Source organism: Cryptotermes secundus, unplaced genomic scaffold (genome assembly GCF_002891405.2).
Source record: "Cryptotermes secundus unplaced genomic scaffold, Csec_1.0 scaffold5, whole genome shotgun sequence".
Taxonomy (NCBI): Eukaryota; Metazoa; Arthropoda; class Insecta; order Blattodea; family Kalotermitidae; genus Cryptotermes; species Cryptotermes secundus.
Genome location: NW_019724742.1, coordinates 2,403,541 through 2,420,094, shown reverse-complemented (window position 1 = coordinate 2,420,094; position 16,554 = coordinate 2,403,541). Strand labels below are relative to the sequence as shown.

General features: G+C 44.3%; 1 protein-coding gene across 1 annotated transcript in view; it reads right to left on the bottom strand.

The window, feature by feature from the left end:
• The window catches only part of LOC117282182, a 115,946-nt gene that overhangs the window by 61,802 nt on the left and 37,590 nt on the right, over positions 1–16,554 (bottom strand). The window contains exon 2 of the mRNA XM_033750771.1: positions 1,966–2,061. Within this exon, the coding sequence (XP_033606662.1) occupies positions 1,966–2,061 (96 nt within the window). The remainder of the gene's footprint in view (positions 1–1,965; positions 2,062–16,554) is intronic.

The following is a 16,554-nucleotide window of genomic DNA, read 5'->3' as shown; positions in this document are numbered from 1 at the left end:
AAGAACGAAGGCATCTTGATGAAGATTACTGTCTTCTGAGATGTGACGCCATGAAGTCTGGTAGAGCGTTATCAACGTTTCCCAGTAAAACTCGGCGCTAAGAACAGGCCGGAAGAGTACCCCAAATTACGTCACGACATCTTCCTCCCACAAACTTTCAAATTCACCGCTCGCTTGTCATTCCGCCATTCCACACTACACAATTCGATCCGTTGACAGAGCCGAGAAGCAAACCAGAACTTGTAGAGTCGTTTGGGGCTATCTGTTGGAACCGCTAACTTAAGGCCATTGGGTTCTTGAGCACCAGCAGAATTCCAGAATAATGGGAACCCTATAAAGATTTGGATGGTTCTGATTCACAGGTGGATTGTGATGTCACTTAGTTCGGGATTTTTGGACGGGCGCGTTGGGCGGGTTATAACATACCCAGGAGTTGCTTCTTCACGCTGCTCCACCGCAGGAACAGAAAGTGTTGGCTGCCTCGATCATGTCCGAACTCAGTCATTGAAATATGCAGAGTGTCTGCAGCCATTCAGCCCCGAGAGAAGCGCCTGTCCTCAATTCCAAAATGGTGAACCAAACTGGCCCCCTTTCAGGTTCTAATTAACTGATCCAAATCATCTATAAGGAAACAGGATTATGTATCCTCAGATTACAAACACAACCGAGTGACTTTTAGCTTAGGAAATCTCAACTGCCGGCTAACATCTCGGCTATTTAAATTTAGAAGTGGTGTCGGTCCAGGCACGCCCCTCAAAAAATTATGGCTTCTGCTAACGTCAAAGGGAAATGGACCGTGTACCAAGTATCTTATTTTCAATTTTCTCGGTGGCTTTCTTGTCTTACAGCTGCATGCACGACTTGATCTAAGCCTCCTTAAGTAGTAAAATCTAACTTCCTCATATAAATTACTATCTGGCCTATTATGTTAGATAATCGTAAAGGAAGTGTTAATTCAAATCAAATCAAAATAATATAAGGTAATTAAAATCCAACAACCAAATTTTGACTGCTACAGAAAAGCTACTGAAAGTTTTATCTGTGAAAAAATCGCTGCAGAATTTGCAGAATTTTAATTACCTTATATTATTTTGATTTGAATTAACGGAATTGAATATTCCTCTGCAACAGGCTTTCTGCGCTCACCAATGACGGGGCCTTAGCGATGATGGGAAGAGGAATGAATTCATTTCTCTCTGCAAGAAGGATTAGTCTTTTCGGAAAATTGTATCTCATTGTGTGATCAACAAGGAAGATTTGTGTCTTACAGTACTTCAGTTTGGACACCTTGTGAATGCTTTTACAGTAATACTTAATTCATAATTCTCTCTTCTGTGATATGATGCGTTATTATAAGTTAAAATACAAGCGACTACACCGCTTTGTGTCCCATCTGTTCATAATTCCCTTGTGAGAACCTGAGATCCTACAATAATTTACTCCATTCCCGAAGTTCCTTCGCAACATTGACTTTTTAAGGCCTTGCAGGAAGGTTTTGAAGGCAAACAATCTAATCTTATATTGCACGTGAACGTAAAATTGCTGATCAGACGCAACGTTCTTGCACGGTTTTTAAGCCTGTCTGAGGAGAGTAAAGGTTTTCTGAACATAAAAATAAAAGATCACACCACTAAGTGATTCCTGCTGGCTAGTAGACTTCAATTTCCCTGCCGATATAGCTGGCTGACAAAATGAACAGTTCATACCTCGAACTTCAGGGAATAGACAAGCATTAGTTCAAGCGACAGACCCTGTAAAATCATTGACAGCAAGACTATTACTGTGGATGTCACATATGAAGACGAAACTTCTCGTACACTTTCCAAGTGTGAAGAAAATGGCAGTTGAGAATCATTTCAGTTGGTTACCATCTGTTGGCCACTCCTGGAGAAATATGAAAAGAGATTTACATACGTCACCATCACTGCGCCAGGGGTAGCCTTACTTACAGTCCCTTATACTTACATAGCACCCGCTGCATCAATTGGAAGATGCATTCAGTCAGGCAGAAGAAATGTGACTCGAGATTTCGGTCCTTGAAAACTGAGCTGTTCCAAAACCCTGCGCAACACAGGAAAGCTTCTGGAATCATGCTGACCAAGAGGAGTTTCGTTTCTAAAAATGAAAAATGCAGTGTTTCAGTTCCAGTTTCCTGGCGCGAGTTATTGTCTTCGGCTACGAACAGTATGACATGAAGGAACTGATCGGGACTTCCTGATAGCCATCTGCTCTCTGCCACTACCCAGCTACAGTTTCCAGTATCTGCTCTCTGCCACTACCCAGGTATAGTTTCCAGTATCTGCTCTCTGTCACTACCCAGGTATAGTTTCCAGTATCCGCTCTCTGCCACTACCCAGGTATAGTTTGCAGTATCCGCTCTCTGCCACTACCCAGGTATAGTTTCCAGTATCCGCTCTCTGCCACTACCCAGGTATAGTTTCCAGTATCTGCTCTCTGCCACTACCCAGGTATAGTTTCCAGTATCTGCTCTCTGCCACTACCCAGGTATAGTTTCCAGTATCTGCTCTTGTGCAAGTACTTGTTACTGTTTACAATTTATGTGGAAGTTCGTGGCTACTTTTCGCCATACTTGTCAGAGCTGCTATTTGCCATTTCTGTTAGCTTGTATGCGCCTGCAACCTGAGCCCAGACTGGTCCTTCGGTGCCTAATTATAATGGCATATAGTATACTACAATTTCAAGCCCACACAATTTTATAATGCCACTTGATTTTTCGTGGAAATCATACGTAAACAATCGGCCGTCGTATATGGAGGATTAGCATTAGCATTCCGGGTTCGCATACGAGCTGAAGTCAAAACTATGTTTGTATGTATGTATGTATGTATGTTCGTTTCCTCCAGATAAGTGCTCAACATTGGCTACAACAGCCACTTTCCAACTCACGAGTCCTCTACAGGACATTATGCTGTGAGGCTGGGTACAATCGAGACGGGACAATGACTCATCAGTAGTATAGTATAGTATAGTATGTATATATGTGTACATGTTGAACTCGTACCAGTCCTTGGGCCGTTCGTTGGAATTTAGTATCTAATTTGTATATGTTATGACCATGTTGCAAATTTCTTAACACCCTCTCAGCGCGTAAGAAACCACGACCACTCAAATGACAGTTGAAGGAGTACGTTACAACATGCACTGACAAGTTAGAACCGGTACTTGATAGTCGCAATTGCGGCCGTTCCATAAGTTTTCAACTCACACATCTCCTGCCTGCCTGGCAGAATTACTTCGCGAGCAGTAATTGCAATGCATTGTACTTCCGAGCCTGGAACGCAGGACATATGAGGAAGTCCCTCGTGCAGAGGACGTGCTTAAACTAAAACTGAAACCAACACGCTTCAAAGCAACGCCACATTTTTATCCTTGACGTCTGGTACAGCATGAATCCTATTGTCGATCCGAACATTCATAAGACGCACACCATCTGAAACTTCACACTCCTGACTCCACTCATCTCTGGCCACATTCGGTTGTCTGACAACTCCAGGACTGTTCTAAACTGTTTTTATGCAACTTTCCTCGTCAAGGAGGATGGTCACTGGAAGCAAATACAGGAATTCAGCACAGATTGCCATACCATACCGAACACCCGTAAACTTTCAGCAAAACTCAGAACAGCAGAAGCCTTTCTCCACCATCACTACCGCAACTGCTACAGTACATCAACCCTCTAACATCACCCTCCGGTGGTTTTTCCATCAAACAACCGAATGGCCTATTGACCGTCCTCCCCACACCCAAGAAGTTCTTTCTGTTAAACTCACACGAACACGCAACAGTCTGTGAGGAATGCCAGTGGCAAATGGGTAAACCCAGTTTGGGGGGGGGCACTCTATCACCACCCTATCCTACGTAGAGACGGAGATGTCGCTTTATGACAGAATCGTCCCCGTCACAACAGCTGCGCAGACGGAGTGCACTAGACATAGATGACTGCCCTTGGTGCCCAGGAACCACAAGAACCGTAGATCACATGCTCTTTCACTGTCCCTCAGTCACAGCCTTCTGGAACCGTTTCGCCATGATACTCGACGAACTACTAGGCCCTCACCCACTGCAGAAGAAACGTATACTGCACGGCTATTCGACCCTGGATACCGCGCCGCAACAACTCGCCGACTATGAGTACCTGGCAACCATCAGCACGCACCAGACTACCAGCATGAGGCTGCAATACCGGCTGAGCAGAGAAATGCACTGCAGCCTGTGGACACTGAAACGGATGCCTTCAGAGGCTGCTGCGTGCACAGGGACAGCCTAGGGAAGCTAGAGACTGCCGTGCACTCTATCTGGCTGTCTGTCAGATGCAGTACGCAGGCCTTACACTTTATAGCAGTTTCTAGGTTTTATTGTAAAATTTACTCGTAGTTTCGCCAACTAACTAACTAACTAACTAACTAACTAACTGACTTCATGGATCTGAGTTCTTGACAAGCCGCCAATTGTGCAGCTACTCAAGAATTTCCCAGTATTTTATCGAATCCGAATTTTCATTACCGTGCTCACAAAAGCCCTCAACTGGTTCCTATTCTGAGCTAGATCGATCCAGTCAATTCCACCCCATCCTAGCCCTCTGGGATCCATTTTAATATTGTTCACCCACCAACGTCTTGGTCTTCCTAGTGGTCTCTTTCCTTCTGGCTCTCCCACCAACATCATATATATGAATTCCTCTTCTACCCAATTCCTGCTACATTCCGTGCCTATCTCTTTAGGTCAATGTTTGTTACTGAATATCTAACAACAAATTCTTGCATTCGGTAAAGCCGGTTTCACGACAACTGACATTTCGCGTGTGAATCTCTAGTGCATGCATACATACATAGCATGTAGCAGATACATACATGTACATATACACAGCCTGACAGATGGCATAACCGAAAACACTTTTTTTTTTTAATCCGAGGAATGGAATGCAGTAATCACTCAAAATCTCAAGATCAATTTTCTTCAGCGATCGCAATATTTTCTCGCATATATTAAGAATATGAGAAATTACAAGGCACTTGTAAATTGCTTCTACGGAGAAGCATTCCTTATGCGGATGTTGGCAAGAATTGCTGGACATTGTTACACCGTCACGCCCATTGCAGCTGACGGAATGCCAATTGTAGTAGCCACACAATAGTGTGCAGTCAGTCAGCCCTACAGAACTTTACAATTCCAGGGAAGCCTTTATTGTTCCAACATCCTTTCGACCGTACCTTCGCATCTCCTGTGCTATCTACACTAGAATTCAGACATGACGACGGACAGGTGAGAGACAGAGTTGCAACTGATATGTTGCGATAGCGTCCGCTTGAATATTTACTGTCCGAACTGCGCAAGCTCAGCCGCGCGTTCCCGCTACGTGACATCTTGCTAACCTGTTGCCTGCCTCTTGCACTGAACAGTCAGCTCATTTGTCTGTGCAAACCCCCAGTTATTTATTTTTGGGCCTTTCGGTTTTAAACGTAGGTTAGAGCGACAATGACATGAAACAACCTCCTGGAACACTTCGCATCCGACGTACAAACTACATACAAGGACGGCCATTTTGTTTTCTTTTTAATTTTTTCATCTCCAACTTAAACTTCTTTCGCTTCTTCTTTTCTCCAGCTTCCTTCTTCTAATCGCCCTTTTCATTTCCTTTCCTTTCTTTCATCTTCTTATCTTACACTTCTCTCCTTATTCCTTCTTTTCACTTTAATCCTCTTTCTTCCTCGCCTTTTCTGTCTTTCTCCTTTTTGTTTTTGTTTTTTTTTCATCTGAACTTTTCCCATCTCTTCATTCTCCCCCTCCATCTTCCCTTCTTCTTTGCTTTTCTTGCACTTCTTTCCCCTTCCTTTTGCTTTTCCGTTCTTCGTCCAACATGTTCTCCATTTTCTCCCTCTCTCTTGACCTTCACAATTACGCATTCAGGATTTAAAGGGTTAACGCACACACTCACACATTTGTATGTACAGGCATACATATACAGATACAGCAGCCGTGACAGAAAGCGGAAGTCTGATAAACCATTTCATTTATTCCGCCAAGTGACACTCCATGTTACTGCGCAGTAGCCACCCGTCCGCGCAGTCGCGTTTGAATCTTACAGTAGCTGCGTCCTTCGTACATGAGAATTTTGTGAGTTGCAGATATTACATGGTCATCAGCTTCAAGGATTAAGCCCAAAGGTCTGTCCCTTCATACTCAGAATCTACTCTTGCCAGTCCGTGTCTCTCTTTCATTCATTCATCCTAACACTCTCCAGTATAATCTAGAATGTGATTTGCGATTCTTAAAAAATTTGACTCCCTGGTCTGGTAGAAGTGTACAGATGTTTCGTAGTTCTGTAGATTTCTACCGTCAAGATGGAGACAGCACGTTCCTTCGAAATGTCTTTAAAAATAATCAGATTTTACGATGGCCTAACATCACGGAAAGGGGTTACATTCATGTTGTTCTACCATTCAAAGTATTCACACCATTCATTTTATAATCTCTCATTCTCTCTGTAATAGTCCTTTACTAACCTGTTATTCCGTTTTAAAATATTTTAATATCGCTGTGTGATTTCTGCATCTGGCCTTCGAAATCGCATTTGAGCATCTTCAGATCTCCATGCGCGTGACAGCTTCAGAACTTTCCACAGCATTACGGAGCAGACATGAGCCCACATCTCTGCTCACTTCTCAAGCCATTGCCTCCCATACACGGGTGAGCATCTCCTTGTGCCTCGTTCAGTGTGGCACACTGCATAACCTGCTCCCTGGAGCGATCGGCTGTAATTTCGTGATTCTCGAAGAAAATGGCGAATTACAAATGGTGGAATGTCGTATTCTTTCGATAATGGAATGGAATATCAGGCCTCGATATGCGTAAGGTTCTTTCGCAGTAGGCCGTGCCATAGATCAAGCGGTTAGTCGCTGGCTTCCCACCGCGACCACTCGGGTTCGAACCCGGGTCAGGTCATATGGGATTTATGATGGACGAAGTGGCACTGGGGCAGGTTCTTTCCGAGTACTTCGGTTTCCCCTGCCAATTCTCATTCCACTAATTTCTCTATAATCACCATTATCTGTCATCCGGGGCTGGTACAATAGGCCAGTAGTGGTCACAGTGCCAAGTGGACTCAGTCTCACCCCACTAAGGGAAAAGCGGTTCTTTCACACGTATTCGCCCTTATTTGCCGTGATGATGGGCTCCCTAACGAAATGTACAAGGGGCCCTACGATTGTTTGATTTCTCACCTGCCCTGTTCAGTTTTCGGGATGCACTCGGTACATGAGGTCGGCTATCATGAGCGGGTTTTCCCCGATTTTCATCTCAGCGTCCGTTGACAGCCGCTAGGATTGTCACTATAGCTCTCCTCCCCAGTTCTCCAGTTCCTTCACTTATAATCATTGTCATCGGCTGCAACACCTTCAAATAAAAGAACAAGGGATTGTGTGACATAGATTCAGTAAAGCATTTGACGGTAGCCGGTTTCTACTATAACCGCTAGTTTAATATAGACATTATTTTCTATATATGTTAATTAGTGTAATTCATATCCAGATATCTATAGCTCTACAGCCCTTTTCTTGGATCTTGATCACTTCTTCAGTTTCTTAATCTTATACATGGTAGGTCTCTTGGATGGGGTATCAGCCCGTCGCAAGACCGCTACCTACACACAGAACAACACGAACACAGAATAAAAGCATACATAGACATCCATGCCTCGAGTGGGAATCGAACCCACGATCCCAGCGATCAAGCGAGCGAAGACAATTCATGCATTAGACCGCGCGGCCACTGTGATCGGCAATATCGAGATAAACATTGATATAATAGCACTTATATTGAAAGGTAAAATGCATTCATTTGTACTGCAATATAGGGTATAAGTACTGGATTTATTCTTAGATACAGGAGTTGAACGCGGCTGCTAGCCGTTCGCAACCTGTGATGAAGCCGGTAGAAGTGAGCTGTTGGCTGATAATTCGCCCACCCCAAGCTGGGCGTGCAGCTGGAACGGTTAAACCTCATTTATAGATTTAAAGTAGTGTAACTGTGTGATACTTAAATTTCATTCCCAGAATTGTTGTGGCGTAGGGACCCGTTGCTAAGCGGTGACTGTAAACAGCGGCCGTTGTTAGGTAACGCCGGCAACATACATGCACGCAGCAGCAGAACAACGGGATAATGCATCCCGTTTATAAGAAACGGCTCATTAAATATATTTTCGCTGAAACTAGCCCGCCCTCAACAATATAAGAGCGGTGTTTTCTATGTGGTCCGCGCCGACTGACTGTCAGTCGTAATGTGACTTTGAGTTCTTTGACCCACATGGACAGTACAGTAACTTTCATCTGAAAAGAAACATCTGGTCATGAACCCCAGCCGGGGCTCGACACCAAGACAGACAGACTGACTGACCGTCAGTCGCAATGTGACTTTCATTTTGACTTGACCAGTTCAATTGTCAGTTGTCAGTTGAAAGCTGGCCAGCCTGTGAAGAGAAGACTAGGAGGTTGGTGTGAAATTGACGCCAGCCTGGGACACAGTTAGTCGAGGGTTGGCAGTTGAGTCGAGCTCTGCAAGGAATGCTTAGAAGAGGTGGCGCTATGATTGAGCTGACAGTTGACAAGAGTTCAGCTGCGGGAGATTCGCCGAACATTGACGACGTGAGCACGGGAATCTGAAGAATCTCCACTGGGTGAAATCGTTGCTAGGTAACGGCTGTTGGAGACATAGCAGACGGGTGCTGTGGTGATCTGTAAAGTGTGGAGATCAGTGAGAGCGCTGTAATTACTTGTAGTTCCGAGTGGTGTGTACAGGTGGTCAGTAAATCCAATTCACTAATCCNCCAAGACAGACAGACTGACTGACCGTCAGTCGCAATGTGACTTTCATTTTGACTTGACCAGTTCAATTGTCAGTTGTCAGTTTTTAGAGAGAGCAAATCAAGCTAATTTAAGGGAGTAATGATTTGCAGTAGCTGGTTGCATCAGGTGGCGCCTTCCAGAATCAGTCCTCATCTAATTCTCGGTCTGAACAGGCGCGAAAACTACGCCGCACCCATATGAAGACATATGTCTCTATTATAATGACTCAACTACTAAGTTAATTCACAAGTACAACTCAGAGTACCTGTGATGTAAAGTGTTACATGTACTGAGAGTGATAATATTAAAGTGTACCCTCACATTGATAGGAGCAGGATAGCGTAGTCGGTATAGCGACTGGCTAGGGGCTAAACGACAGATGGGTCGGAATTCGAGTCCCCGTAGGCTCACTAATTTTCTGTTCTCCACGTTGTCCAGACCGGCTCTGAGGTCCACCCAACCTCCTGTCCAATGGGTACCGGGGGCTCTTTCCCCGAGGCTAAAGCGGCCCGTGGCGTGAAGCTGACCACTCAACTCCAGCTAGTGCCGAGGCCAAGAAAATGGGGATCTATACGTCCACTCCCCCATGCGTCTTCATGGCGTAGTGCTTTCTGCCTTGACGTATCTTCGCAAGAGAGCCTTACACATGCTTCAGTATACGTTAAGAGAATCGCGTTTCTGCGGGTGCGAACCCATGCCCCGTTACGTAACAGGATCTGATTCATTAGTTTCGTGCACGTGGTCCCACGACTAACCTTGGCCACTCTCCGAGAAGGCCCCTGCCTCAACCTTTGCCTGTTCAACTTGAATCCAATGTTTATTTGAGTGCTCACAACACGGTGGGTGGGAGTTGTGGCCCGCGTCGGGGAAATGGAAAATTTTACACAGTTTTAGAAGGAACTGTTGAAGAAAATAGACCGCTTGGGAAACGTAGGCAGTCGATCGTGGGGATATTAAAGAAATATAACACCAGGGTGTTTCGCTGTTGGAAAAATTCTTGTGAGATTTGAGGTCCTTCCGGCGGTGACCCTGAATATGAAGGCAATAGGTTCCTCGAAATCATTTGTAACTACCAGATTTTGGAGTTAAAAAAACTACCAGATTGCAAGTTATGACATCCTAAAAAACAGTAATCTTAATGGATTCATTTGGATCAGAAGGATTTTCAGTGGCGTGCATACCTGAATACGACAATGGCGTCTCGAACATCATGAGGTATTGGGAAACTCTTGAAGAACTGAGAGATTGTCAGGTCCTGAAGCAGGGCCCAGCTCCTCACAGCTTGTTCCAGTTATTTCTCGTGGCGCTCCAATGTGTAGAGACCTGTATGAGAGCAGTGTACACCAAACCGAGTCAAGGAGGAGGGTGCCCTGAACCTCGAGCAGGTCTGCCCAATTTTCTGTTGTGAGTGCCACAATGTTATGCATATTTTCGTAAGATAAAATCAAAAGGTAAAGAGAGTAATACACGCTGGTTCACGCACTCATTTTATTTTCATCATAAAACAAGGGAAAAGGAAGAAACGTTCTAATCTCAAACAGGGCACACGGCATTGTAGTTGGTTGAGGCACTATGCTAGAAGCTGGATGGTCGCGGGTTCGATTTCATACGAGGTTATTGGATTTTTCCAATTGACCTAATCCTTCCAGCCTTACTGTGGGCCTGTGGTCGACTCAGCCTCTAACAGAAATTAGTACCAAGAATATTCTTGAGGGTAAAGGGCGGCCGGCGCGTAAGGCTGACAACCTCACCGCCATCTGTGAGCCGATGGTCTAAAAAATGTGGGTGTATCGATGCCAAACAATCCTATGGGCCTCCATGGCCTGTTACAGAGATAGCTTTATTTTTTACTATTGAAAGTTGACCTTCTTAAGAAGCTGACAGTCTGTCAACTGACCAAGAAATTAGTCGACTTTTATGGAATTCGGAGCTTCAGCTCTGTTTTCACAAAAGCCCGTCCTGCTCGAGCTGAATGCAGTCAACGTTCTCGCGTTCTGTTTCGTCCATCTGACGATTCTCCTCCCATGTACGTACATCTAATGCCTCTCATTATGCTTCTGGCTAACTGACTCGCCTAGACTAGAAATGCGCAAATAAAGGAGCCATTTCTAAGATTTGAGGTTTTCACGGCGGCTACTGTGAAGAATGCCGTCTTCTGGGATGCGGCGCCGTGTAGATATTGTGTAAACCGACTTTTTGGACGAACGTATCGCCTCCATCTTCAGGGTATAAAAAATCCACTTTCATCCGAAACGTCAGTTTACACAATAGCTACACGGTGCCACATCCCAGATGACGACATTCTTAAAAGAAGTAATTTATTTGTATTTATTATTTTATTTATCTAAGTCACGACGTCTGATGGTGCCCAATATTTTGTTCTGCATAATAATGAAGCAACGCGGCCACAGCGAAGGAATCAGCTGGCACAACTTTGAGAAACTGCGACTGTACAAACAGTCAGTGGATACAAGCAATAACCTAGAGTCACGGCTTCTAATTCAGTGCTCAGTACTTGGAAGAGAAGTTACGTATTTATTCGGAATGTGTCAGCTGCATGCAGACTTCTGTTATTGCTTGCACCGAACAAGAGAGAGCGCAGAAACTGACCCTCACTCGGACAGTTTAATGAGTACGGACCGACGAATTATTCAGTCTTTCAAAATGGCGACGCGTACAGCTCGGAGCGCTTAACTAGCATATTGCTGGACACTGTCTGCCATCTTGTTTTGGTTACAGAGAAGCGTTCCGCAGGCTGACGCTGTCTTTGTCATGAGTCCACTGGAACAGCCAGACAGAGATGATCTCTGCCTGCAGATCATGGAACTCTGTTAGCAGTTACAGATTAGAAATTATTTTTAACATGTGAGAAATCTTTGCAGTTACACTTGTGGAATAATACACCATCCAGTGTTAGCAACTTTATTGTAATTACCGACTTATTTCATGGCTTCACATGTTTCGGCCCATCGGGGCCATCTTGAGAGGCTCAGTAACAACATTGCTAAGGATATCTTGAGATACCTTGAGGTGGAGTCCACTCGGTATGTCAGCCACTGTCTGGCCCATTTTACTAGCCCTCTATGATGGATGGGCATATGAACAAGCTGGTGGAATGGGAATTGGCAAAACAAACCGAAGTACTCGGAGAAAGCCTTCCCTAGTACCTAGTAGTCCGTCATAAAGTACGACGGACGTACTTCGTGCGCTCGTGTGGCCCCAGCCTTAAATGTTATCGGTAATAAAATGTTATTTTATTTTATCTTCTGATTGACGAATTTTTGTTGCAGCATGTTAAATGTCTGAATGTCTCATTGGATCCCTATAGTCACAATGTAGGCGTTGGTCTGAAGCTTTTTTATGTGGCGTGAAAAGAGTGGATTATTTAAAATAAACGTCTTTATAATAGATGTGTTTATCATTAGTTTAAATTCTTCATTTTCATTCATACGGATCAGGGCTTCCGGTCTGTTCCAGCTCACAAACTTCTGAAATTACGATTGTTGCAGACAATTGCAGAACTCCTTGGATATAGACTCGACCAATCGCAAGGCTCCTGTCGACACAGGACAACAGAAACGCATATGTACGTGTTCCGAGTGTGAGTCGGGCATGTAACATCTGACTATCTGAGCTTCACGTATATGGCACATTCCTGCACAGTGCCTCAAATTAGAGCAGACCCGCTTCTTTCCAAATCAGTACATCAAGAAACTGGCTTATTTCTGACCTAAGCGTCTGTTATTTTCAGGTTAGCGACCACGTATGTGACGCTCAAAGCGAAATCACGCGGCCAGGAAAGAGATGGCGGGGTTACCAAGGCTTGAAGTTGAAACCGCGCCTCATGCGGCCCGTGCCCCAGACGGAAAGCAATGAGATTCGAGGCGCATTGGCTGCTGGGCTCGTGCTGGTGGTAAGTGGTAGCAGCTGGCTCATACAGCAGACTCCTTCTTCAGAAGGAAGCATTCGTTCGCCTCGTCAGGGAATCGCCTGACTCTTCTGCAACCTGGCATGCTTCCCTGGCTTGGGCGAAATTGATCTAATTCACATTTTGTGTCACATTAATTCTTCAAGATCAGCATTAATATTATCCTCCTCTCTTCTTTTGGATATGACACGGACTTCTATTTATATTAATAATCTCAATAATTCTGTTTGGAATAAGAAAGAATTTCCTGATCAGTGGAAGGAGTCTATTATTGTACCAGTTCACAAGAAGGGCAATAAAACTGACTGTAGTAATTATCGGGGGATATCAGTGCTATCAACTTCATATACAAAATTTTATCCGATATTCTTCTCTCAAGGTTAAGTCCAAAGATAGATGAAAGTATTGGGATCATCAGTGTGGGTTTCAACGTAACAGATCAACTGTAGATCAGATCTTTTGCATTCGTCAGATACTGAAGAAAAATGGGAGTACAGTGAGACAGTACATCAGCTACTCGTAGACTTCAAGAATGCCTATGATTCAGTTAGGAGGGAAGTATTGTACAGTATTCTGATAGAGTTTGGGGTACCCATGAAACTAGTTAGGTTGATTAAAATTTGTTTAAACGAAACGTATAGTAAAGTCCTTATAGGTAAACACTTGTCTGATAAATTTCCTATCAAAAATGAGCTAAAAGGAGGAGATGCTTTATCGCCACTACTTTTCAACTTTGCTTTAGAATATGCCATTAGGAAGGTCCAAGGAAACCAGGTGGGACTGAAATTGAATGAGACACGCCACCTGCTGGTCTATACCGATGATGTGAATCTACTGGGTGATAATGTACAGGTAGATGCCATAAAGAAAAACACACAAACTTTAATTGATGCAAGTAAGGAGGTTTGTCTAGAAGCAAACACAGAGAAAACTAAGTATATGTTACTGTCTGGTCACCAAAATGCAGGGGAAAATCATGACATAAAGACAGTTGACAGATCCTTTGAAAATATTTGGGAAGGGCAGTAACAAATCAAATTCTGATTCACGAGGAAATTAAGAGGAGATTGAACTCCGGTAATGCTCGCTACCGTTCAGTGCATAATCTTTTGTCTTCTCGTCGGCTGTCTAAAAAAATTATAATATATGTTTGTGATTCTGTATGGGTGTGAAACTTGGTCTCTGACATTAAGGGAGAAACATAGACTGAGGGTGTTTGAGAACAGGGTGTTGAGACAGGAGGTTGGAGAAAACTGCATAATGAGGAGCTCATAACTTGTACTCTTCTCCAAGTATAATTACAATGATCAAGTCAAAGAGGATGATATAGGCAGGGAATGTAGCACGAATTTGGAGGAAGAGGAATGCATATAGGATATTGGTGAAAAATCCAGAAAGAAAGAGACCACTAGGGAGACCAAGACGTAGGTGGGTGGGTGATATGAAAATGGATCATAGATAGGACGGGCTGTTATGGACTGGATTAATCATGCTCAGGTTAAGGACCAGTGGAAGGCTGTTGTGAACACGGTAATGAACGTTCGAGTTGCATAACTTTTGGAAGGCTCTTGAGTAGCTGCACCTGGCGGCTTCTCAGGAAGGGCTCAAGTCCGTGGAGTCACTTAGTTGAAAATTCCGTTACACGCCGCACGTGCGAATGGAATTGAGATCTTGCAGGTTTCCGGATCACAATTTTGTGTACATTCCCCAACTTTGAGATGCGCGGTTCATGGCCACCCTCCCTGATTTCGTGAAGCACAACCTATAAAGCTCTTCATTATGTATTTTTCTCGAGTCTTCTCTCACTTCCTCCCGTTTAGTTTCGAATTTTCCCTCTGAAGTCTGTCTCCAGACTCCCTCAAAGTGCTCTCTCTTTACGGCGAGAGATAGGTTTGCATTCCCCTACAGGTAGGCAAAATGTTGTACAGCAGGCTCTAGGACAATGGATGTAATAACGCATTAAAATAATCTCGGGCGATCAGCAGTTATAATAGAGAAGATATGAACAACAAAATGTAAATAATAGGCGACAGAGCACAGCAAGTTCATTGCGCGCACTACAGGAAACTCTTTGAGTTCTCCATATGCACAGGGCTTCATCATGTGACCACTTATCAAGGCCGAGTGGGTTGGTGCAACGGTAACACTTGTACCTGGGGGCTGATCGCCCGGAATGTTGGCAATCCTGGCTGTGTATTTCATCAGTTCCTGTCTGCAACTGCCGGTACAGTAGCCGCACAACCGCTTGATTCCAGATCCTTTGCAGTTCATCACTAATCATATATATTCTAAAGGGTTCTGACGATGGTGTATAAAACTCAGAATTACTGGGGTTTTCGGAATTTGTCCATTGCCCGGTGTTATATAAAACAGAGCACACGGTGATTCGGATGAGCGTGAAGACACCTATTGCGTTGGGTCCCTCAGAAAGAGCTAACCTCAATCACCGGATGGCCAGGTGTCTCCCTCCTCCATGATTTATTTAAACCGTCTTGCAGTGCATACACTCATTTATCTCCTTATCTCCCTCGCACTACATGTTTCGGCATAACAATGCCATCTTCAGGTGCTTACTTATCCACGCCAAACCAGTTCATTGCATGCCTTGTTCTCATATTAAAATAATCTCCCTCCTCACTTAAGGGCGGAAACAGATCCACTTTCCGAAACGCTGTTTCTCCTGGTTTTAGAATACCGCACGGCGGACAAAATCCAAATCCCAGAAACTCTGACGATTAATGAGCCACCCTATCACTCGGCACTCTCACGTCACGCTGCCAATATCTGCACTGACACGAAGACGGACGTCATACCCTAGGAGACCGCCGGACATTCCACAAAACGTAAGCGTACTCAGCATAACCGAAAACATTTTGAAGTGCATGGGAAACTTACCTGTCACAGTGGCCGCGCGGTCAAAGGCATTAAAAGTCTCCACCCGGTCGAACACTGAGACTGTGGGTTCGAATTCAGCTCATGGCATTGATGTCTGTGTGCGTTTACTCTGTGTTTGTGTTGTCCAAGGATTCCTCTCGACTGTTCATGATCAAGAAACTGAAAAGCGGTCTATCCACAAAGGGCTGTAGAGCGAGAGAGAGAGAGAGAGAGAAGGGAAAATTGAAAAAAAAAAGTTTACAGAAAATTCGAATTCCTAAACGAGACCAAAACTATCCAACTAATATAAATATTGGTGTTGTCACGTGATATACGGGGTTTGAATTGGTAATCGGATTTACTGGACACTTTGATACAGCGCGTGGCTTGGCAATAAAGTTTACTATTACACACACACACACACACACACATACACTAGTGTCCACAGTCACGTCTTCAATGCCGTTTCTTGGTAGCCGTTACCAACGGCGGAAGTTCCCCTTCACCTGTGTTCCCGAAGTGTCCCCGGCCTCAGCTACCAAGTTCTAGCAGCAACAGCTCACAACGACTAAACCCCAGCAGTTCTCTAACTTCCTGCAACTACTAAATGGCCCTGGTTAGGTCATCTCGACACGGACCGCATACAAAACGTCTCTTCCATTATTGCTGCTGTCTCTCGTTGCCGCGGAAACATTCTTGTTTGCGGAGCCGTTACTTAACAACAGCTGTTGTATAGTTGCTTGTTTCGCAGTCGTTTCCTAACAGCTGGTCTACATGTCACAGTATAAATATTTCTACACCAACGTAAGGATTGTTTGAATAAATGCAGGCTGTCTATAAAGTCACTCTTAGTTTAGTGAAGTTGTTTCTTGAATTTATTATGTATTGTAA